The 25452-nt window shown below is 47.4% G+C and overlaps 1 protein-coding gene and 1 pseudogene across 1 annotated transcript in view; one reads left to right on the top strand and one right to left on the bottom strand.

Moving 5' to 3' along the window:
• Nucleotides 1-25452, top strand: part of CATSPERD (cation channel sperm associated auxiliary subunit delta) — a 58701-nt gene that overhangs the window by 8945 nt on the left and 24304 nt on the right. Inside the window, exons 4-10 of the mRNA XM_005661304.3 lie at nucleotides 1030-1102; nucleotides 2527-2641; nucleotides 6498-6565; nucleotides 10224-10337; nucleotides 15102-15185; nucleotides 18891-19041; nucleotides 19786-19881. Coding sequence (XP_005661361.1) covers nucleotides 1030-1102; nucleotides 2527-2641; nucleotides 6498-6565; nucleotides 10224-10337; nucleotides 15102-15185; nucleotides 18891-19041; nucleotides 19786-19881 — 701 coding nt within the window. The remainder of the gene's footprint in view (nucleotides 1-1029; nucleotides 1103-2526; nucleotides 2642-6497; nucleotides 6566-10223; nucleotides 10338-15101; nucleotides 15186-18890; nucleotides 19042-19785; nucleotides 19882-25452) is intronic.
• LOC110259125 lies at nucleotides 23124-25401 on the bottom strand (annotated as a pseudogene).

Genomic DNA, 25452 nt, shown 5'->3' with positions numbered 1-25452 from the left:
GTGGTGTAGGTCGTAGACACAGCTCAGATCTGGTGTTGCTGTGGCTATGGCTCTAGCCGGCAGCTGTAGCCCTGATTAGACCCCTAGGCTGGGAACCTCCATATGCCTCGGCCCTAAAAAGCAAAAGAACGAAACAAAACACCACCAACTCTCTTGTAAACCAGCCATGACCCCTTAGAAAAGGCAGTGATGAAAAGTGCCATTTACAGTAGCAACAAAAACTTTAAAATACATTGGAATTAACTCAGCAATTCCTTTCTGCCTAAAAAATTCTTCTGGAGGGAGCTGGAGAAGGAGATCTGGATAAGGATGCAATATACCATGTTCATGGATGGCCTTTTGCTTCTTAAAAGTTTCCTGCATGAGGCAACATGCTATTTCTTTCTCATGTATACATTCCTGATCTGAAAGTCTTTACTTTAGTGGGATCAGAGTGAAATAAAGGACAAAACTGGAGTTCATCCTGAGGAAAACAAACTATCACTTAATGTACATTGTATAACATTTTATTTTTGATGTTGTCACAGGGTTTTTTTTAGTTTGTAGCTTTTTTGTTTGTTTGTTTTTTCTTTTTGCCATTTCTTGGGCCACTCCTGAGTGGCATGTGGAGGTTCCCAGGCTACAGGTTGAACCGGAGCTGCAGCCACCAGCCTACACCAGAGCCACAGCAACTCAGGATCAGAGCCAAGTCTGCAACCTACACCACAGCTCACGGCAACGCTGGATCCTTAACCCACTGAGCGAGGCCATGGATTGAACCCACAACCTCATGGTTCCTAGTCAGATTCGTTAACCATTGGGCCACGATGGAAACTCCAGTTTGTTGCACTTTTAAAATTGTTATTTTGAGAAGTCAAATGTCCAGGCTGTAGAGATTTTCTCATGCAAAAATAGATGGGGGCAGGGGCAGGCAAAGTGGTTCCTTGTTAAGAATTTTGTTTGAATGGAACATGTTTAGAACCTGCCATTGCCTTTTTTCTTTTCTTGTGCGAAAGTGTCCTAATTGAACTCTTCTGTTGTTTATTTCAGAAGACAAATTTTTCTCACAAGAGATAATTTTGAAAGTAGTCTCCTTCCGTGTTCCATCCCTACATCAATGCAGGTAGTTATTTTACCAAATGATCTGAGAGATGTTTGAAATAAGTAATACTTAGGGTTATTGTTTGGAGATTCCACACTAAGTCTGGTGTTTTCTTGTGTTTTTGTTTTGGTTTTGAGTTTGGGGGCTTACTTTACAGTGCACCTCTTAAAAACATTGAGAGCAATTTCTAAGTCAAAAGAAGGGTTGATTCTATTCTGCTCTTACTACCAAAACCAGTAATTAATTTTTCCTGAAGAAAGAACCAGACTCTTGCAAGTGCTCCTTATAATTGGTTGTATGGTAGGAAGAGATAGATTAAAGGCACTGATTTCAGGGCCTCCCTAAATTGTCCTGAACCAAAACAGAAAAACCTTTACCCTCTCAGTAAATATCTTTTTTTTTATTTCTTATGGCTGCACCTGAGGCATATGGAAGTTCCCAGGCCAAGAATCAAGTTTGAGCCATGGTTGCAACCTACGCCACAGCTGTGGCAACACCAGATCCTTAACCCATTTTGCCAGACTGGGGATCAAACCTGAACCTTCACAATGACTCAGGCCAATGCAGTAGCATTCTTTTTTGAAAAAAAAAAAAAAATTGGCCCCCAAAGGAATATGGAGTTCCCAGGCCAGGCATCAGATCCAAGCAGCAGTTGTAACCTATGCCACAGCTGCAGCAACACTAGGCCCTTAACCCACTCTGTTGGGCTGGGGATTGAACCTTCATCACAGCACTCCTTCAAGATGCCACTGATCTTGTTGTACTCCTACAGCAGGATTCTTTTTTTTTTTTTTTTTTTTTTGTCTTTTGTCTTTTTGCCTTTTCTAGGACTGTGCCTGCGGCATATGGAGGTTCCCAGGCTGGGAGTCGAATTGGAGCTGTAGCCTCTTCGACCTACACCACAGCTCACAGCAATGCCGATCCTTAACCCACTAAGAGAGGCCAGGGATCGAACCCGCACCCTCATGGTTCCTAATCGGATTCATTAACTGCTGAGCCACGACAGGAACTCTGTACAGCAGGATTGTTAACCCACTGTGCCACAGTGAGACCTCCTCAGTAAATATCTTAAGAGATTTGACCATCGGCATCTATGCTACAGAAGGCCTTGCTGTCCATTAAAATACCACTCTTTCTCTCATAAGCAACACATTTGTCAGTTATCCTTATCATTCATCATTTATACTTTAGGCTTTATCTTCAGAGGTTTTGATATGGGAGAAGGAGATGGAGCGAATTTAGGTACCCCAGAGCACCAAAGAGCAATTGCGACCTCCCAGTTTTGTTTCCAGCGGATCCCCAGGATACACAGTTCTCAATACCTAGGACCCAAACAACTCTTGTTGGCATAAATGTTTTCTTGCATGCTTGTCCAGAAGTACTGCTTTCTGAATCAATGACCAAAAAGATGCACTTATCGAAGTTGTCTATGTCATTATTCTTAGGTTGGCATACCAGAAGTAACATCAGCACATTTTGCTGGTTCAGTATTGCTGTTGGTGGTGAATCGAAAAGTTTATGTCTATGATTATGAAGCCAATTCCTGGAATGCATCTACAGGTAGGTGTCTTTTTTATTTTTTAAATCTTGTTTGCATTCAGCCAACATCAGAGAAAAGTTCCAGAAGTGCAAGTGCTACTTCTTGGAGGTCAGCTACCAGACATCACCTTGTCCTTTAAAATTCAAATGAAAGTTGGCCTGCACCCCCACCCCACAGGATGGGAAGCAAGTGTTTCCACTGGATATGGTGGTGACAAGCCACACACAACTGATCCGATTGGCGCTAACAAGGGGCATCAGCAGGTACTGCAATGCAGGATATGTTGGGGAGGACTGGAGGGTGGAGAAGGTCCTAGATGCTGGATGGTGGGCACATTCAGTCCCACATACATCATCTTGGTGACTGGGAACAGTGGAGAAGGTCAGCTTTAAGAAAATAGAGAGGGAGTTCCCTTGTGGTGCAGTGGGTTAAGGATCTGGCATTATCACTGCTATGACAAGGGTCTGATCCCTGGCAGGGGAACTTTTGCATGCCAAGGGCACAGCCAGTGAAAAAGGGAAGGAGCAAAAAAAGAGAGAGAGAGAGAGAGAACAAAACCCTGGTGGAGGAGGCAAGGAGATGTGGTAAAATGAAGACAGGGAGATGTTATTTTCTAGAAAAGAGGAAGGATGGAGTTCCCACTGTGGTGCTATTGGTGAAGAATCTGACCGCAGTGGTTTGGCTTGCTGCGGAGGTGCAGGTTCGATCCCCAACCCAGGAATTTCCATATGCTGTGCGTGCGGCCATAAAAAAAGAAAAAGAAAAAAGAAGAAGGATAGTCCCTCTTTTCCAGGGAACAGGGATGGGTACCCATCATGGTGAGAAAGGAGTCAGGACAAGGTTTCTCAGCCTTGGCCCTGCTGACATCGGAGCCGGGTCATTTTTGGGGTGGGGGAGCATTCTGGGTGCTAGGGGAGTGGAGCAGCACTCCTGCTCTGACCCACTCGATGCCAGGAGCCCCCCTAAGTCATGCTAACAAAAGTGTCCTCAGATATCACCCAGTGGGGTATCAAAATTCCTTCACAGTGAGAACCCCTGGGTTAGTAGATCACCATCTGGCAATTTGTTATCCTGTTGCTTCACTTGTATTCCTGGTGGTGAAAGACTGTGGTCCTCTCCCCTAATAAGACAGAGCCCTGCCGCAGTCCCTGCCAGGTGCTTGCTAGGCTCTAGATGGAGAGCTGATCACTGCCCCCTGAGAGGGAAACAAACACGGAAGGGTCCAGCTTGCCTGGCCTCGGTCTTACTTCTCATCATGATGTTCCAGGCTGTCTCTCAACGAGGTGATTGCCTGAGGTTTAGTGAATCAATAGCTAGAAGGTTCCAAGCCCCTTGGCTGAGGTGGAAACACTGTCTGTTGACACAGCGTGAACGGTCCAGAGAGAATGTATAACCCAGGTAAAGCTGGGCTGCCTGGGGGCCAGTCTTAGGATCATCTCATCAACTGGTCACATCCAAACCAAACATGCGTCTGCCTCCAAAGCATCAGTCAACCCACTCTTTATATATCTTCCACCTACCACCACGTTGCCTAAAATCCCTCCTTCCTCATCACCTTTCCCTTTCTCCCTCCAAAATTCACCCATGCTGGCAGGCTTTTCCTTGATGCCACAATCTTCTCCTGGTCCCCTTCCTGATCTTCCAGGTCAGTTCTTTTCTCTCCCATGGTCCACAGCTCTTTTCCCTTTGGGGGAGGGGGGCATAGGATTCACATAAAACTCACCATTTCAATCATTTTTTTTTTTTGCCACACGCTAGGCATGCAGAAGTTCCCCAGGACAGTGATGGTACCTGAGCCACAGCAGTGACAACAGTGGCCTAGTAACTGCTAGGCCACAAGGGAACGCCTATTTTAACCACTTTAATGTGTACAGTTCAGTGGCATTTAGTGCATTCGTTATGTCATGCAAAAGCCACCACCACTGAGTACGTTTTCATCCCCCTAAAAGAGGCCCCATTCCCATCAGCATCATTCCCTATCTCCCTCCCCCAGCCCCTGGGAACCACTAATCTGCTCTGTGTTTCTGTGGATTTGCCTGTTATGGATGTTTCTTTCTTTCTTTTTTTTTTTTTTCTGACTTCTCCCGCAGAATGTAGAAGATCCCAGACCAGGTATCAAACTAGTGCCACAGGAGTGACAATACTGGATCCTTAACCTGCTGAGCCACCAGGGAACTTGGATGTTTCATATAAACGGAATGTCACAAACTCTCTCTCTCTCTTTCTTTCTTTCTTTCTTTCCTTTTTGGCTGTCCTGCAGCATATGGAGTTCCTGGGCCAGGGATGAGATCTGAGCCACAGTTGTGACCTAAGGCTACAGCTATGGCAATGCCAGATCCTTTTTTTTTTTTTTTTCTTTGTCTTTTTTTTTTAGGGCCACACCAGCAGCATATGGATGTACCCAGGCTAGGGGTCAAATTGGAGCTGTAGGAGTTCCCATCGTGGCTCGGTAGTTAACGAATCCGACTAGGAACCATGAGGTTTCGAGTCCGATCCCTGGCCTCACTCAGTGGGTTAAGGATTCTGCATTGCCGTGAGTTGTGGTGTAGGTCACAGGTGCGGCTCGGATCCTACATTGCTGTGGCTGTGGTGTAGGCCGGCCACATATGTTTTTAGTTCTTTTGGGTAAAGAGATGCCTTGGAGTGGAATTGCTGAGTCAGATGGTAATTCCATATTTAACTTACTGCAGAACCATCAAGGACTACTTGTAACACAAGTCAGTCTAGTCTCTGTCCTTCCTCTTCTTTCCATCATTTGTTTAATAGCATCCAAAGAGCTAATTCCTCAGCCCCTGGTCATCCATCCCCTGTCCCCACAATTCTACTCCTGCCTCTTAGAATGTGACTCCTCTGGGGACCTCAAATAAATGGGATCATTCAGAGTTGGGATCCTACTTCACAGAGCATAATGTCCACAAGATTCATCCATGTTGTAGCATGTCCTTCCTTTTGGAAGTTCTCTGGTGGCCTAGCAGGTTAAGGATCCAGCATTGTCATTGCTGTGGTATGGGTTTGATCCTTGGCCCTGGGAACTTCTGAATGCCACAGGCACAGGAAAAAAAAAAAAACTTCCTTTTTAGGGCTGAATAATATTCTATTGTACGGAGGCTTGACATTTTTTTATCCAGTCAACTATCAATGAACACTCGAGCTGTTTCCATGTTTTAGCCATTGTGAATAACGTTGGTCTGAATATGTGTATACAAATGTCTCCTTGAGTCACTGCTTTTAATTTTTTTTATGGCCATGCCTGCAGCATATGGAAGTTCCTGGGCTGGGGATTGAACTTGCACCCCTGTAGTGAGCCAGTCAGATTTTTTTTTTTTTTGCTTTTTAGGACCACACGCGCAGCATATGGAAATTCCCAGGATGTGGGTGGAATCAGAGCTACAGCTGCTGGCTTACGCCACAGCCACAGTGACACCAGATCTGTGATCTACACCACAGCGCACAGCAATGCCGGATCCTCAACCCACTGAGCAAGGCCAGGGATCGAACTCGCACCCTCATGGACACTTGTCAGATTGGTTTCCACTGCACCGCAACAGGACCTCCCCAGCAATCTTGGCAGAGTCCTAAAAGAGTTTCTGCAAAACCAGTGGTTCCCAACCAGGGACAGTTTTCCTCCCTTCCCCCAGTTGACACTTGGCAATGCCTGGAGACATTTTTGGTTGTTCAGACTGGAGGAGAGGGCCACTGGCATCTCATTAGAAGAATTGGGGATGCTTCACAACATCCTACAGGATCCAGGAGCCCTCCGCAACAGAGAAAGATCTGGCCCTAGATGTCAGTGCAGTGGGTGAGAAGCCCAGCTCTATCTTTATCTCTGAACTTCCAGGGAACTCACGGAGCCCTCCCCTTCTTTTCTCTTTTCAGGTATAGAACATCCTGTTTCACATATTTCTGGTGACAACTGCTGTTACAGTGAAAATTCCTTTTGCATGGTGAGTACCATGTATTGTGTTTCATGTTTTATTCTGCTCTGAGCAGAGAAAAACATTTTTTTTTTCTTTTTAGGGCTGCAGGTGTGGCATATGGAAGTTCCCAGGCTAGGGGTAGAATCAGAGCTGTTGACCTCTCCCACAGCCACAGCAATGTGGGATTCGAGCCACATCTGTGACCTATACCACAGCTCGTGGCAATGCTGGATCCTTAAGCTACGAAGCAAGGCCAGGGATTGAACCCTCATCTTCGTGATTACTAGTTGGGTTCTTAACCTGCTGAGCCACAATGGGAACTCCCAGAGAAACTTAGGAATGGAAATAAGGACAGAGTAAACCTTGAGGGCTGACACCATGATAGATTCGGGCAGTGTTATTTCCCGGGGTTCAGAAGAGGACCTGAGATAAAGGCACGGCTCTGGCTGACACACTGTGAATATATCCACCTATCTTCTTCTTCCTTTTCTTTTTTTTGGCCATGCCCATGGCATGTAGAAGTTCCTGGACAAGGGATTGGACCCACACCACAGCTGCAATCTGAGCCGCTGCAGTGACAATGCCGATCCTTCACCCAATGAGCTACCAAGGGAACTCCTTAACCTGTTATTTCGAAATAGTTATAGATATATAGGGAAGTTGAAAACAATACAGACTCCCATTATCCCTCATCCAGTTTCCCCCAATGGTTATATCTTATGTAACTATAGTGATAAAAATAGGACATTGACATGGACACAATTGTGTAAAGTCAGAGAACCACTACTGACATCAAAATACTGAACTATTCCATCGCCCCAGACCTCCCTGCCCTGCCAACCACTAATCTGTTCTCCGTCTCTCTAAATTTGTAATTTCAAGAATATTATATAGGGGGAGTTCCCATCGTAGTGCAGCAGAAACGAATCCAACTAGGAACCTTGAGGTGGCAGTTCCATCCCTGGTCTCGCTGAGTGGGTTAAGGATCCGGCATTGCCGTGAGCTGAGGTGTAGGTCACAGAGGTGGCTCGGATCCTGCATTGCTGTGGCTGCGACTATGTCTGGCAGCTACGGCTCTGATTAGACCCCTAGCCTGGAACCTCCATATGGTGCAGGTGCGGCCCTGAAAGGCAAAAGCAAAAAAAAAAAAAAAAAAAAAAAAGAAGGAATACTATATAGGGAGTTTCTGTCGTGGCTCAGCAGAAACGAATCTGACTAGCATCCACAAGGATGCAAGTTTCATCCTCCGCCTCATTCAGTGGGTTAAGGACCCAGCGTTGCCATGAGCTGTGATGTAGTTCGTAGACCCAGCTCAGATCCTGTGTTGCTGTGACTGTGGTGTAGGCCAGTAGCTGTGGCCCCAATTTGACCCCTAGCCTGGGAACCTCCATGTGATGTGGGTGCAGCCCTAAAAAAAAAGACAAAAAAATAGAATATTATATAAATGACATCATACATTTGAAACCTTTGGGGACTAGTTTTTTCTCAGGAGACTCGTCTGATTCTATGTGTTTTATGTCTAGTCTGTACCTTTCCATTGCTGAGTAATTTTCTACAGTATGGATGTGCCAGAATTGGGTTGTTTCCACTTTCAGCTATTGCAAATAAATCTGCCATAAAGATTCCCTTACAGGTTTTTGTGTGGACATGAGTTTTCATTTCTCTGGGACAAATGCTCAGGAGCATGATCACTTGTATCTGTCTCCCAACTCCCCCCTTTTGGGGGACTGTGCTCAAGGCAGGTGGAAGTTACAGGGCCAGGGATTGAAGCCGAGCCACAGCAGTGACAATGCCTGATCCTTAACCACTGGGCTTCCAGGGAACTCCCATTCCCCCAAACTGAGATGTGCTTGCTTCGGCAGCACATACACTAAAATTGGAACAATACAGAGAAGATTAGCACAGCCCCTGAACAAGGATGACACACAAATTCATGAAGCATTCCAAATATTTTAGACATTTCTCCAAAGAAGACATATGGATAGCCAATAGGCACATGAAAAGATGCTCAACATCACTAATTATCAGAGAAATGCAAATTAAAACTATGAGGTACCACCTCACACCAGTAAGACTGGCCTACAAAATGGTAAGAAAGTCTACAAATAACAAATGCTAGAGAGGGTGTGGAGAAAAGGGAAACCTCCTGCACTGTTGATAAGAATGTATTGGTATAACCGCTATGGAAAACAGTATGGAGGTTTCTCAGAAAGCTAAATATAGAACTACCATATGATCCAGGAATCCCACTCCTGGGCATATATCTGGACAAAACTGTAATTTAAAAAGATACATGCACCTGTATGTTCATTGCAGCATTATTCACAATGGCCAAGGCATGGAAACAACCTAAATGTCCACCAACAGATGAATGGTTTAAGAAGATGTGGTACATATATACAGTGGAATACTACTCAGCCATAAAAAGAACAAAATAATGCCATTTGCAGCAACATGGATGGAGCTAGAAATGCTCATACTAAGTGAAGTAGGACAGAAAGAGAAAGACAAACACCGTATGATATCACTTATATAGGGAATCTAAAATATGGCACAAATGAACCTATCTACAAAACAGAAACAGACTCACAGACATGAAGAATAGACTTGTGGCTGCCATGGGGGAGGGGAGAGGAAGCAGAATGGACTGGTAATTTGGGGTTAGTAGATGCAAACTATTACATTTAGAATGGACAAGCAATGAGGTCCTGCTGTACAGCACAGGGAACAATAGGCTTTCAGGATAGAACATTATGGAAGATAGCATGAGAAAAATATATATATGAATGACAGGGTCACTATGCTGTACAGCAGAAATGACACAACACTGTAAATCAACTACTCTAATAAAAATAAAATAAAATATAAAAAAATAAAATTGAGCTGTAATTTACATACCATGCTATGTAAATGTAAGATGTACAGAGGGTTGATTAACCACATTTACATATTGCAATATCATTGCCACCCTAGCAGGTCATAAAATTATCACTTCTTTTTTGTTGTGGGAGCAATTGAGATCTAGTTTCTTAGCAACTTTGAAGTTTATAATACACTGTTATTGTCTGCGATCACTATGCTGTGCATTAGACCTCCAAAACTTATTTATGTAACTTAAAGAACACAACCCCAACTGTCCCTTCACCCTCTGTCTCCTTTTTCTTTTTAATGGCCAAACCTGTGGCATATGGAAGTTCCCAGGCTAGGGGTCGAATTGGAGCTGCAGCTGCTGGCCTACACCATAGCCACAGCAACGCAGGATCCAAGCCGCATCTTCGACCTACACCACAGCTCACAGCAACGCCAGGTCCTTAACCCACTGAGCAAGGCCAGGGATCAAACTTGCATTCTCATGGATGCTCTTCCAATTCTTAACCTGCTGAGCCACAATGGGAACTCCAGCCCTCTGTCTCCTTTATATTTATTTTTTTTTATTTTTATTTTTTTCTTTAGGGCTGCACCTGCAGCATATGGAGGTTCCCAGGCTAGGGGTCCTGTTGGAGCTGTAGCTGCCGGCCTACATCACAGCTACAGCAACACAGGATCCTTAACCCACTGAGCAAGGCCAGGGATCGAACCTGTATCCTCATGGACACTAGTCAGATTCGTTAATCGCTGAGCCATGACAGGAACGCCAACCCTCTATCTCCTTTTAAAGAGACTGCTTTATTTTGTGTTCTTCCAGGATATAAGTAATTCGGTTTTTGCTTATTTGCATGGAGCTCAGATATCTCAGACCAATATCTATTTTTCAAACACACGGGGATACAGATTTCAGAAGTTTGCTCATGAAAGACAGGTGTGTTCAATTTGGTAAGAAAGCCAACAACAAAAAGTATGTCCCCTGTATGGTCGGGGAATTCACTGTCCATGCAGATCAAGGACTTGTCTCTCTTGAAGGGTCCAGCTGGCTATGAGGGCAGGGGAAATTCCAGGTGGGAGCAGAGGGCTGGGAGACCAGGATTAGGAAAGCAGGACAGCACCGTTTAGGGAAAGTGCTGGTGCCACAATAAAAGCTGCATGTGGATGATGACACCGGGTATCACCATTATCCTCATTTTACAGATGAGTGAACTGGACTGGTTGAATGTGTGCCTCCCCCCAAAAAAAACTTATGTCCACCTCGAACCCTGGAATGTAGCCTTTCTTGGAACTAGGATCTTTGCAGATGCAGTTAGTTAACATGAGGTTATCTTGGATTAGGGTGGGTTCTAACCCCAATGAGAGGAGAGGAGTGGGGCAGGCAGAGAACAAGGCCCTGGGAAAACAGAGGCAGAGATGGGAGAGACCCAGCTGGAAGCCAAGGAGCACCCCAGGTGCTGGTAACCCCTGGAAGCTGCAAGAGAACAGCAGGGTTTCTTCCTCGGAGCCTCTGGAAGGAACCCTCCCTGGTGACACCTTGATTTCAGACCTCCAGCTTCCATAACTGTGACAGCACACCCCTGCTGGTTGTTTTTTTTTTTTTTTTCTTTTTCTTTTTTGGCTGCCTCATGGCACATGGAGTTTCCAGGGCCAGGGATCAGATCTGACCCGCAGTTGGGACCTACCTCACAGCTGCAGCAACGCCAGATCCTTTTAAGCCACTGTGCCTAGGCCAGTGGTCTAACCTGCATCCTGGTGCTGCAGAAATGATGCTGATCCCATTGTGCCACAGCGGGAACTCTCATCCCTGGATTTTTTTGTGTGTGTGTGTGTGTGTGTCTTTTTAGAGCCATACCTGAAAGGGAGGTTTCCAGCCTAGGGGTCCAATCAGAGCTACAGCCACCAGCCACAGCAATGCAGGATCTGAGCCGCATCTGCAACCTTCACCACAGCTCACAGCATTGCGGGATCCTTAACCCACTGAACGAGTCCAGGAATCGAACCCGAGTCCTCGTGGATGCTAGTCAGGTTTTTTAACCACTGAGCCATGACGGGAACTCCCCATCCCTACAGTTTTAAGCCACTGAGTATGTGGCATTTTATTGTGGCAGCCTCCCCCCCTGAAAATGAATACACAGACAAAGGCTCAAAGAGGTGCAAGGTTTCTGCCAGGGCCACACAGCTGGGCAGAGTTGGCAGTTGAACAGCTGAAGAGGACGGGAATCCTTGGGTAGTTTAGAGGATGACGGCATTTTGATGACACAGAGAATGGCTTCACCCCCAAACACTCAGGAAGTTGGTCCAAAGGAAGCCAGACAGAGTGTACTCTGCTCTCCAGTTCTGATCATGTCTCACATCTGGTTTCTTGTCCCTGCCCTGGAGGCCCAGCAAAGCCTGGAACCTAACTGGCCACGTATTTTCATTCAAAACTAGGCCTGGAAGGACCTGGAGTTAATGTTGGTGCTCCATTGAAAACTGTTGCCACTTAAATCCCCAATTGTATTAGAGTTCTCCAGAGCAACAAAGCCCACAGGAGGTATAGGGACAGAGATATAAACATATAGAACACACATGGAAGGAACTGGCCCACGTGATTATGGAGGCAGAGAGGTGTCGCATCCTGCTGTCTGCAAGCTGAACGCCAGGAAGATGGATGGCATTATTCAGCCCAAGGTCAAAGGCCTGAGAACCAGGGGGTTGCTGGTTTAAATCGTGGAGTCTGAAGGCCCAAGAACCAGGAGCTCCAAAGTCCAAGGGCTGGAAGATGTGGACCTCTAGCTCAAGAAGAAAGAGCCGGTGAAAGAAAACAAGAAAGCAAGCAAGCAAGGAAAGAAGGAGGGAAGGAAGGAATGAAGGAGAGGGAGAGAGAATGAAAGAAAGAGAAAGAGAAAAAGAGAAGGAAAGAAAGAAAGAAAAAGAAAGAAGGAAAGGAAGGAAGGGAGGAGCCAATTCACCCTTCCTCCACCTCTTTGTTCTGTTTGGGGCCCCAACAGGGGTTCAGAATTTCCCCCTCTTTCTGCTCCACCATCCTCAACCTCAGGACTCATGACATTCCAAACACTGATGGTAGGGACCATATGGCACAGGCACTGCCCAGTCAGAATAGATGCTGGCCATGGAAACAGAGCAAGATCTGTGGTCCCCGACCGTGTCAGGCACCGATCCCAGAGTCGCCTAATTGTGGGAAGGCCAAGGGAGGGTCTCTGGTCCACAGAATAATGAATCCTTGAGGATGTCCACCTTCTAATCCCCCAGAACCTGTGTCTACAGTACCTTGATAGCAAAGGGGTTCAGCAGATGAGATTAAGGTGATGATCTTCAGAAGGGACATGATCCTGAATTACCCAGGTAGACCCAGTATCATCACACGGTCCTGATAAGAGGGAGGCAGGTGAGTCAGAGTCAGAGGAGATTGTGATGATGGAAGCAGATGTGAATGAGAGAGAGACAGAGAGATGGAGGGATTAGAAGACGCTATGCTTGAAAGAAGAAGATGCAATGCTCCTGGCCTTGAAGGTGGAGGAAGGGGCTGTAAGCCAGGGAACGCGGACACCTCTACCAGCCAGAAAAGTTGAGGAAACAGATTCTCCTGTGGTGCCTCCAGAGGGAGCAAGCCCTGCCCACACCTGGATTTTAGTCCATTATGGACTCTGACCTCCAGAACAATTGAAGTCACTAAGTCTGTGGTCATTACAGCTGACCCAGGAAATGCAAACAACCTTCTGTAGGGAGGGTCCGGGGATGCTTGGCTGAAGGATGCTTGCCACCAACTCCAGAAGTATCTCAGTACTTCCTCAATGGGTGCTCTCCAGCTGAAGACCTATCCCACTCAGCCAGCTGGCATTCCTCCCACATTGCAAGCTGAGGTTTCATCTCCAGGCATCATCTCCCCAGTAAGCAGGAAGATAGGAGCTTCGTCTTTGCACTCAAGAAGACCTTTCCAGCAGTTTCCGCTGTGGCAAAATGGGATCAGCAGCATCTTGGGAACTCTGGGGCACAGATTTGATCCCTAGCCCAGCACAGTAGGTTAAAGATCTGGTGTGGCTTCAGCTACGGTTTAGGTTGCAACTGTGGCTCGGATCTGATCCTTGGTCTGGGACCTCTATATACCGTGGGGTGGCCAGAAAAGAAAAAAAAAGAAAAAAGACCTTTCCAGAAGACTTACCTTCACATCACACTAGCCCGGAGCTGAATCCCCTGCCACCCCATCCCAGTCTGTGGCCAAGGGGCTGACATTCTTCATTGTGGTCCAGGGTAATCACCATACATCCCCTGAGATCAAGGCCTCTTTGGAGCTCCCCTGGCAGGGAAAAGGAAGTTGGGGTAACTGGTGGGGAGGAGATGGGCAGGCCACCACGATGTCTAGGCACCTTGCTAGCCAGGATAGACTAACTGTAGGTATCAGTCTGCACGGGCTGCCACAGCAGATAGCACAAACTGCTGACTTAAACAACACAGTTGTGGAGTTCTCACGGTGGCACAATGGGATAGGGAGCTTTTCTGCTGTTCCAGGATGCAGATTTGATCCTGGGCCCAGCACAGTGGGTTAAGGTTCTAGTGTTGCCATTGTTATGGCTCAGGTCGAAACTGTTGCTCGGATCTGATCCCTGGCCTGGGGTGGCCAAAAAAGAAAAAAACAAACAGTTATCTCTCATGGTTCTGGAGGCTGGGAAATCCAAGTTCAAGGTGCTAGCTGATTCACCATTTCTGGAGAGGGCTCTCTTCCTATCTTGCAGACGCCTACCTTCTTGCTGCGTCCTCCACAGCAGAGAGAGACAGACACCAAGAGAGCATGAGCTCTGGTGTCTCTCCTTATAAGGGCACTAATTCTATCATGAGGGCCCCAATCTCATGAGCTCACCTAAACTGAATCACTCCCCAGAGACCCCCACCTCCACACACCATCACATTGGAGATGCTATGGTCTGAATGTTTGTATCCCCCCAAATTCATATGGTAAAATAATCATGCCTAATGTGATGGTGTCAGGAGGTGGGGCCTTTGGCAGGTGCCTAGGGCACAGAAAGAAGCTCCAGCCCTGGAGAGGGCCCTCACTTGACCATGCTGGCACCTTGATCTTAGCCTTCCAGCCTTACAGAACTCTGAGCAGTCAATTCCTATCGTTTATGAACCACCCAGTCTATGGTATTTGCTTGTGGCAGCCCGAACGGACTAAGACAGGGGTTATGGTTTCAACCTGTGAATTGGGGTGCGGGGGGAGGGGACACAATTTGGTCCGTAGCACTATATATAATAGAAATACCACCCCTCCACACACACACATACAAACCAAATAAGAGGCTTACATAAGATGCTGGTCTTTCTCTCTTACCTGAAAAATGAGTGGAGGTAGCCATGGCAATGGATCCCACTGTTCCCAGGTAGGGGTCCTTGGCCTCATGCTCCAACTTGCCTGCTGGGCATTTTGCTGACCAGCCAAAGATCAAGAACAGGGAACCTAGGAAGGAGTGAGGGATTTAGGCAAGCATCTCACAGCCTGGGTCACACCACTCCCTCCAGCACCCCAAACAGAGCCGCCTTCACTTAAGATTCTGCCCTAGATGCTGTGTTTTCACAGAGGGGAGGTAGATCATGATTTTAAAAATGACTTTCCTTCATCTCGTTTACTAGATAGTGTAAAATTTGGAATTAAGCACACGTTTATGATTTATTGACTTGCACTATTTTGTTTGTTTCATAGGCGGAACTAGTCGGGTCACTGGGTGGGGTCTTCTACTTTCACTCCCTGTCACAGGTCGGACTGCTTCTCATCGACCAACGGAAGGTGAGTACCTTTTACACCATTCATACTGGGAAGGACAACTTCAGTGACCTTTATCCTTAGCCAGGTTTTTGTCAAAATTCACACAGTTTAGACTTTGGTATCTGAAATCCACCTAGCTTTTCATTCACCTATCCACCCATGTATACATCCATCCAATCATCCATCCACCTGCTCATCCCTCCACACATCCATCCATCCATTTACCTATTTATCTACCCACCCACCCACCCACCTGCCTATCTACTCCTCCATCTATCATTCCATCCATCCTTCCATTTTTATTTTAATTTTAATTTTATTTTTTTTACTTTTTAGGGCCACACCTGCAGCATATGGAAGTTCCCAGGCTAGGGGGCAAATCGGAGCTACAGCTGCTGGCCTACACCACAGCCACAGCAACATGGGATCCGAGCCACATCAGCAACCTACACCACAGCTTACGGCAATGCCGGATCCTTAAGCCACTGAGTGAGGCCAGAGATGGAACCTGCATCCTCATGGGTCCTCGTTGGGTTCATTAACCGCTGAGCCACGAAGGGAACTCTACTCTATTTATCTATTTATCCATCCACCTATCTACCCACCTACTCATCCATCCATCCATCAACTCACCTACTCATCCATCCACACATCCATCCATTTATCCATCCATTCTCCCATTCATCCATCTACTCATCCATCCATGAACCTATTCATCCATATACCCTCCCACAAACCCACACACCAACCACTCCTCTCTCCCCCATTCATTTGCTCATTCAGTCTTGCATTCAGCAGTATTTAAGTAGGGTCTGGGAGGTGCTGGGCACTAGGATAAAATACAAGGTATGCTGTTACGTGTTACTGATGGCACCCAAGACCATTTTATGGCCACTTTTTAGGGCCACACCTGCAGCATACGGAAGTTCCCAGGCTAGGGGTCGAATCCCAGCTACAGCTGATGGCCTATACCACAGCCAAACCAACACTAGATTCAAGCCACATCTGCCACCTACACCACAGTTCACAGCAATGCCGGATCCCCGACCCACTGAGCAAGGCCAGGGATTGAACCCACTTCCTCATGGATACTAGTCGGATTCATTTCCACTGCACTAGAATAGGAACACCCCCCTGCCAAGACCATTTTAAATGCCTCACATGAATGATTTTTAATGATTATTTTCACGTGTATTCAGAAAATCAGGTCAAGAAAACTGTGATTTCACAGATATTATTTAGGATAAGACTAATTTAAGTTTTAAGGAATCAGTTCATGCAAAGTGCACTTGAAAAAACAGCAAGTCAGGCAGAGATTAAAGTGCAGTCAGTACCCTCGTGTTGCAAAACCTGTGAGTGGGGTGTGCTCTGAAGTGTGGAGGACCCAGCATCAGCAAGCTCCTGGAGGCTGGGCTGCAACCTGGTGCCCCCCACAATCATAGTTGGGGGGGTTGCCAAGCCTCCCATCCAGAGTCCCCTCACAAGCAGGAACCGTCAGAGTGTGTCATGAATAAGAGACACTCCCACAGCTCTGGAACTCTCCAGAATGTAGTGGTGTCTGAGGAGCCTGGCTCTGGTTTCCTGTGCATGGTTTCCCAGTCAGTCACAAGACTTTACCTGGTGGCAGCAGTGGGGACTGGGGGGGAGGGGTGAGAGGCGAGGGTTGAGGGCTGGGGGGTGGGAAGCTGCCCTCCCCCCACTCCATACCTGCAGTCTCTGAAGGCAGCCTGATCCAAGACTCCGGGCCCCTGGCCAGGCAGGCTCTCAGCATCTCCTCATCTCTGCATTCCTAGCCCAGGTGTGGTCCTCAGGCCTCGGCCCCCTGAGGGAGGGAGGAGGGGGAAGCCTGGAGCCACTTCTTTCCTGTCTGACTCAGTACTTTCCCGCTTCTGGCTCTTCCCCTTCTGGAGGCCTCAGGTGCATAAAACTGCAGGTGCCTCCAGTTCAGGGCTCCCAGCACTGGGAGATGCACCCCACACCTGCGCTGACCCAGCAGACCCTCCTCACTTCTGTCAGGGAAGGACCAGGTATCTTGGTGTTTTCTCTGGCCTGGGCTCTTGCTTTCCCCACTGCAGCAGCCGATTCAAGGTGGCTACTCTGACCCCTGGCAGCTCAGCTGAGCTCCCTCTCAGGGTCCGGGGACCAAAGCGGCCAACCCATTACTTGGCAGGTCTGAGAGCTGGGAGCTGCAGGCTCACACTCCCAACCCTTAGCGGATGGAGTGGGGGCGGGATGAGTCAAGATCAGCACCCACCCTGGCCCCAGCCACTAAGCTTCTCTCCCTGCCCCAGGAGGCTTTTTTTTTTTTTTTTTTTTTTTAATGGCTGCACCAGAGGCATATGGAAGTTTCCAGGCCAGGGATTGAATCTGAGCTGCAGCTTTGGCAATGCCTGATCCTTAAACCACTGTGCGGGGCTGGGATGGAACCAGAGGGATGCAGGTTTCTTGATTAACACGTGTCAGTGTTAGTGATGTCTGTGCTGGTTTCCGTTTTTGTTCTTTGGCCATGCCCATGGCATGTGGAAGTTCCCAGGCCAGGGATGGAACCCACATCAAGCAGTGGCAGTGCTGGATTTTTAACCACCAGGCCACCAGGGAACTCCAAGTGTTTTTTGTTTTTGTTTTTGCTTTTGAGGGCCACACTCGTGGCATATGAAATTTCCCAGGATAGGGGTCAAGTTGGAACTGCAGCTGCCAGCCTATGCCACAGCCACACCAGATCCAAGCCACATCTGTGACCTACACCACAGCTCACAGCAACACTGGATTCTTACTTAACCCACTGAGCAGGGTCAGGGATCAAACCTTCATTCTCACGGATGTTAGTTGAGTTTGTTACCGCTCAGCCACAACAGAAACTCCTGGTTTTTGTTGTTGTTGTTGTTGTTTTTAATTCCATCCTCACATAGTGCTGTCAGAGGTGTTCCAGAAAGAGACAAGGGAGAACTTTGATAACCACGCAGAGGAATTTAGATTTCACCTAAGAGTCTTTAGAGGGTCACGAGATGCAAAAGGCTGTTAGGAAAAGACTCGGGGGGAGCAGCCCAGCGAAACTGGCTTAAATAATAATCCAGGTACAAGGGCCCAGAGTGGGCCTGGCTGAGCAGAACCAGGGAGTGCTGGTCTTTAGACCCCACGGGAGTTTTGGGTAAATAGTCCTTTGTCGGGGTTTGCATCATGGCTCAGTGGAAACGAATCTGACTAGAATCCTGGGGATGCATGTTCGATCCCTGGCCTTGCTCAATGTGTTAAGGATCCGGCGTTGCCGTGAGCTGTGGTGTAGGTTGTCGATGTGGCTCGGATCTGGTGTTGCTGTGGCTGTGGTGTAGGTCGACGGCTGTAGCCCCGATTAGACCCCTAGCCTGGGAACCTCCATATGCCACAGGTGCAGCCCTAAAAAGACAAAAGACAAAAAAAAAAAAATAGTCCTTTGTCATGAGGGCCTGTCCAAGGCACTGTGGGGTGGGGGGTGGGGGGAGCAGCCTCCCTGCTCCCACTCACTGGATTCCAGGAACCCCCCAAGTCATGATGACCACAGATGACCCCAGACTCCGACCAGTGTCCCCTGCGGGCAGAATCACCCCAAGCTAAGAACCACCGGCCTAGGTAATAAGGTCTGAAGAAGTTTGAATAACACAGCACATGGACCCACTCAGTCCCATCGCTGAGAAACTGCTTGACCTGGTGATCTCGTTTCTCGCTCAAGGGTCAGTATTCTTCTCTCAGGCCATGTTCAGCTACTCGGACCACCCCCTGAACCGCAGTTTCGGGCTGCCCTTTGACTACAATGGGACCCTCGACATCCTCATCGCCCCGGGCCAGAAAGGCATCCTGATCTTCTGGTTTGAGAAGAGCCTGCTGGTTTCTCGAAATGCAGGTGAGATCAAGGCCCAGGTGGAGCAAGTGCAACCCTACCCCCACCCCACCCCATGACAAGTGGATGACACAAGCCCATTCTCATGTTGCTATTCTCACCGTGTTCACTGCCCATTTCCCACCTTCGTGTTCTCTGCCCATTTCCCACCTCCTGGGATCTTTAGAGTCCGGGGGCAGGTTCTGAAAAACCCAGATGCCTAGGACAGAGGGGGCCAAGTCCAGGAACGGCAGCTCTTGTTCTGAGACCTAGGACCTGTGAGCCCCAGCCCACCAGCCCTCATAAGGAGAGGAGCAAAAGGCAGCCACCCCCCAGGAGGAGATGCTGTCAGGAACCTCTGGGCACAGTGGTGGCTGCCAGAGCACCCAGCTGCAGCATACTTCCCAGTACCAGTCAGGCTGTTTGAACATGGCTGTTTCCTTCCAATGCAAGGAAAGGGCTCAGGGCTGACCTGGCCATGTGGGGAACCCATTCCAGAAAGAAAGCTCTGCCTGATTCCTTATACATATCACAGTAAAAGGCATGGTGTCTGGTCCATTTCTCAGAGCTCTCACACCAAGGAGACATGCCAGGGTCTCATTGTCTTAAACCTAACGTCTTCTGTGTGATGTTTTACAACATTGCCTCTTGCGGCTACATTTTCCTTGATTCCTTATAAATTTGTGAATCAAGAGTCAGGGTGGGCAGCAGGGGATCCCCCTTCCCACCATGTGCACAGGTCTTGGGATTTGTCCTGTTATCTCACAGGTCAGCTGGTCGACCCGGTCCGGGTGCGAGAAGGACAACACATCCTGTATCCTTCCATCTTTGACGCCAACATCACCATCCACAGCATCGCTGCCAGTGCGTGCCTGAGCTGCGGGTAGATTTCTAGAAGGGCTTTAGACCCAACTTATTCACCGCTAACTGGTCAGGTCCAGCCCCACCAAAACAGAAACAGAATATAATTATTACACATTATGGTATGAGTCAGGGCAGAAACTTTTGTGCCCTTTCATGATGAAATGGAATGTAGTTGGATCTCATTCCCTGGGGTTGCTGTAACAAAGCACCACAAATGGGGTGACCATATCAACACTTATTGTCTTCCAGCCTGGAAGCCAGAAGTCCAAGATCAAGGCAAGGCTGTTTCCTCCTGAGGCTTTTCTCCTTGGCTTGCAGACAGCTGTCTTCCCCCTGTGTCTTCCCATTACCTTCTCTCTGAGTGTGTCTGTGTCCAAACTGCCCCCCACACCTTTTTTTTTTTCCTTTTATGGCCTAGGCACCTGTGGCATATGGAAGTTCCCAGGCTAGGGGTCGAATCAAAGCTGTAGCTGCCAGCCTACACCACAGCCACAGCAACGCCAGATCCGAGGTCCACCCCTCTTTCCCTTTTTCATCACACATCATTTTGTATTTTATTTTGGTAACAACACTTAACATGAGATCTACTCTCTGAACAAAAATTTTTTTTTGGCTTTTTTTTTAAGGCTGTACCTGCACCATATGGAGGTTCCTAGGCTAGGGGTCGAATCGGAGCTACAGCTGCTGGCCTACACCACAGCCACAGCAACGCCAGATCCCATCTGCATCTGCGACCTACCTCACAGCTCACGGCAACGCCAGATCCTTAACCCACTGAGTGAGACCAGGGATCAAACCCACATCCTCATGGATCCTAGTTGGGTTGGTTAACCGCTGAGGCATGAAGGGAACTCCTGAACAAATTTTTAAGCACACAGTATAGTAGGCACAACGTTGTACAAGAGATCTCTAGAACATCTTCATCTAGTGTCACTGAAACTCTGTCCTCATGAAACAGACTCCCAGCCCCTCCTCCAGCCCCCAACCCCACCATCTTACCTCTGTCTTGATGGATCTGACTCCTCTAGAGACCTCCTGTAAGTGGAATTAGACAGTATTTATCCTTCTATGTCCGGCTTATTTCACCAAGCATCATGTCCTCAGTGTTTGTCCATGTTGTCACATATTATAGGATTTTCTCTTTTTTTATATAGCCACACCCACGGCATGTGTAAATTCCTGGGTCAGGGACTGAACCTGTGCCACAGCAGGGACCCAAGGCACTGCCGGGACAATACTGAGTCCTTAACTGCTAGGCTGCCATGGAACTCTTGGATTCCCTTCTTTTCGAGGCTGAATAATATTCCATTGTATGGATGGCCCACATTATCTTGATCCATTCATCTGCCAGTGATACTTAGGTTGTTTCCAGATCTTGACTTCTGTGAATAATGCTGCATTGGACATGGCCATGGAGAAATGGAAACCAACACCTAAAAAAGAGAGAGAAATGTCGGTGTAGGTGTGGAGAAATTGGAACCCTTATGCACTGTTCATGGGAATGCATAATGCAGCCAAGGAGTTCCCGTTGTGGCTCAGTGGTTAACGAACCTGACTAGGAACCATGAGGATGTGGGTTTGATCCCTGGCCTCAATCAGTGGGTTAAGGATCCGGTGTTGCCGTGAGCTGTGGTGTAGGTCGCAGACGGCAGCTCAGATCCGGTGTTGCTGTGGCTCTGGTGTAGGCTGGCGGCTACAGCTCCGATTAGACCCCTAACCTGGGAACCTCCATATGCCACGGGAATGGCCCTAGAAAAGGCAAAAAGATAAAATAAATAAATAATAATAAAAATAAGAACCTAACATAGTGTCTGTGAGGATGCGAGTTCAACCCCTGGCCTTGCTCAGTGGGTTAGGGATCCAGTGTTCCTACAAGCTGCGGTGGAAGTCACAGATGTGGCTTGGATCTGGCGTGGCTGTGGCTATAGCATAGGCCAGAAGCTGCAGCTCCAGTTTGACCCCTGGCCTAGGAACTTCCATATGCCACAGGTCCAGCCATTAAAAAAAAAAAAAAAAAAAAAAAAGTGCAGCCCCTGAGGAAAACTGTATGGTGATTCCTAAAAAAAATGAGTTCCCCTGTAGTGCAGCAGGTTAAGGATCCAGAATTGTCACTGCAACAGTTCAGGTCACTGCTATGTCATGGGTTCGATTCCTGTCCTGGGAACTTCCACATGCCACCGGTACAGCCATTAATGGATGAATGAATAAAAATTTAACTACCATGTGATCCAGGAATCCTACTTCTGTATACTTTGGCAGTGTGAAATCTGAGCCATGTCTGTGACCTACACCACAGCTCACGGCAACAACAGATCCTTTACCCACTGAGCGAGGCCAGGAATCAAACCTGCATCCTCATGCATACTAGTTGGGTTTGTAAACTGCTGATCCACGACTCCGTCCCTCACCCCTACTGCCATGTGAGGACACAGCTAGAAGTTAACTGTAGACCCAGAAACAGGTTCTCACCAGGCTCCGTATCCTCTGCCACCTTGATCTTGGACTTTAGCCTCCAGAACTGTGAAAAATGTGTCTTGTTTGTAAGCCATCCAGTCTACAGTGTTGTTATAGCAGCCCAAATGGCCTAGACACAGGAAAAGCAGATTATTTTCTTTCTTTCTTTTTTTTTTTTTTTTTGGTTACAGCTTTATTGAGATATGATTCATATACCATAGAGTTCACCCAAAGTGTACGATTCAGTGTTTCTTTTTGTTGGGGAAGCCTGCATCAGGCAGAAGTTCCTGGCCAAGGATCAAACCCAAAACCCTGGCAGTGACAGTTGGATCATTAACCTGCTAGGCCTCCAGGGAACTCATTTCTTTTTTTCAGTATGTGCAGAGTTGGGCAGCCATCACCACAATCCATTTTAGAGCATTTTCATGGCCAACCTCCCAAAAGAAAGCCATATTCTTCACCCCACAAGCCCCCATCTCTCCCCTGCCCCTGGCAACCACCAGTCTACCTGCTGTCTCTATAGAGTCACCTACTGTAGACATTCCGTGGGAAAGGGATCTTGTGGTCTTTCGTGACTGGCGTCTTTGACTACATGTCTTCAAGGTTCATCCACATTGTAGGGTGTGTCAGCGTTTCGCTCCACTGTAAGCATGGACCACGTGTTGTTTATCCATTCAACTGTCTTTGGATATCTGGGTTGTTTCTTCTCTGGGGCCATGATGCGTCACGCTGCCATGAACATTCGAGTACAGGTTTTCACACAGACATGTGTTTTCATTTCTCTTGGGTTAACACCTAGATGCATATAAGGTCAAATGGTCACTCTGCATTTGACCTTTTGGGGAACTGCCCGGCTACCTTCCGTACAGGATGCCCCACTTTATATTCCCACCCGTGGTGCAAGAGGCCTTCCAGAATATGATTCCACATATATAAAACTGCCAGAAAAGGAGTTCCTGCTGTGGTGCAGTGGGTTAAGGATCTGGTGTTGCTGCAGCTGTGACAAAGTTCGCTCCTTCAGCTCGGTTTCGATCTCCAGCCCCAGGAACTTCTACATGCCTAGGGTGTGACTGAAAAAGAAAAAAAAAAAACTATCAGAAAGGATGTTTGCTAAAATCCTAACAGTGGTCACTAAGTCAGGGGTCAGCAAAGCATGACCTGTGGGCCAATTCCAGCCCAGCAGTTGTGGGTTTTTTTTATACAGCATTTTAATTTGTATTTATTTTTGCTGTTTAGGGCTGCACCCACAACATTTGGAGGTTCCCAGGCTAGGGGTCCAATCGGAACTACAGCATCCAGCCTACACCACAGTTCACAGCAATGCTCGACCCTTAACCCACTGAGCAAGGTCAGGGATCGAACCCGCCACCTCTTGGTTACTAATCAGATTCATTTCCACTGCGCCATGACAGGAACTCCCCCAGCATTTTATTTAAAAACTTTAGAGAATGCATTTTCACATTAGCGATCCCCACAGTAGGAAAACAACAATTTATTGCTTATAATGTTATCTTTGCGGACAGATTATTTTTGAACAAGTGAAATAAACACATTTGAGGATTAAGTCTCAGTTGAGAATCTGTAACAATTTGAAACATCTATAACAGGACCTCTTCCCTACATGGAACTTCTCTATTATTCAGAAATTCTCCAGGCTCTTCTTCGAGGGATTTAGAAATCAGTAATGTGAAATATCAGCATTTCTAATTTTCTGATTTCCCTAGGACATGTAACCATCAGTAATAGTCTGCAAAAACTAAACACTGCCTAATTTTCTGCAAAGTCTTTATTTATGACTTAACAGTCTTTCCCTTTCTCCATCATCCTAGGACAAATATAGAAGTTTGATCAGGTACCGAGAGTAATAAAGCTGAATTCCCGTTAAAAGTTTGATAACTTAAAAGGCAAACGCTCACATAGAATGCTTAGTTACACTGAGTCTTATGAGAAGCTGAGAGATACTCCAGAATACAGAGCTTAGTCTCACAACTTCTTGGATGCAATTCCTCTCAAATCTTTCCTCAAAGATTAAATTCTAAAAATAACCAGCTGGGAGTTCCTGTCGTGGCTCAGTGGAAATGAATCTCACTTGTGCAGGTTCCGTCCCTGGCCTCCATCAGTGGGTTAAGGATCCGGCATTGCCAAGAGCTGTGGTGTAGGTTGAAGACATGGCTCGGATCCCACGTTGCTGTGGCTCTGGTGTAGGCCAGTGGCTATAGCTTCAATTCGAGCCCTAGCCTGGGAACCTCCATATGCTGCAGATGCACCCCTAAAAAGACAAAAAAATAAAAATAACCAGCTGATTGGGAGAAGAGGTTTGTCTCACCAATTGACTTATCTGTTCTTTCCTCCTTATTGTGAGCCGAATGGCATGACAGAACAGAGGCGAGGAGGTGTATGAAGTTCTCAAGGTATAAAGTCTAAAAGTCCAGAGCTTCCACATCATAGCAACAGCTTTGCAGAGGCCCACATCGGGTAGTTAAAATAACAAAGCCCAGCAAAGATGAGAGCCAGGAGTGCCAAAGGGCCTGCCTGGGCAGCTTTCTGCAGTGCATCCCCTCTGACATAGTAACAACTTGTCCAGTGTCCCAGTGACATGGAGAGTGAGGGCTGTGGCCAGAGGGTAGTCCATTGCCGAGCAAGGATTCAAATAAGCCGCTGGAAATAGGCCCAGGAGCAAAACGCTGACAGCCCTCTTGCCAGTCCAGTGGAGAGATGCAGCCTTGGAATCAGACTGGTGGCTGGGTGACAGGTGAATGTGCTGCATTCCACACCATCCCCCGGAAGGTCGGCTCCGGAGAAATGCTGAGACATGAGCAGGTTTGACCACCGGGGTTCAGAGGAACAGAGCTCCTCCTTTTTGGGCCCCACAGAGGGTGCTCAGCCTCCAGAGAGTCGCCATGTGGCTGCTGAAGGCTCAAGGTCATCCCCACCAGTTGTTTTTGTAAATAAAGTTTTATGGGCACACAATTCCACCTATCCATTTATGAGCTGTCTTGTATCAGATGTCACATGACCAGCAAAGCAGAGAATCCTTACCATCTGGTCCTTTACAGGAGAAATTTGCTGACCCCTGGTCTGTATGATGGAATTTGGGATAGTTTTTAATTTTAATTA

This window comes from Sus scrofa, chromosome 2 (genome assembly GCF_000003025.6).
Source record: "Sus scrofa isolate TJ Tabasco breed Duroc chromosome 2, Sscrofa11.1, whole genome shotgun sequence".
In the NCBI taxonomy this organism is placed as follows: Eukaryota; Metazoa; Chordata; class Mammalia; order Artiodactyla; family Suidae; genus Sus; species Sus scrofa.
Note: the sequence above shows the minus strand (reverse complement) of the source record. Positions and strands in the feature narration are given on the sequence as shown.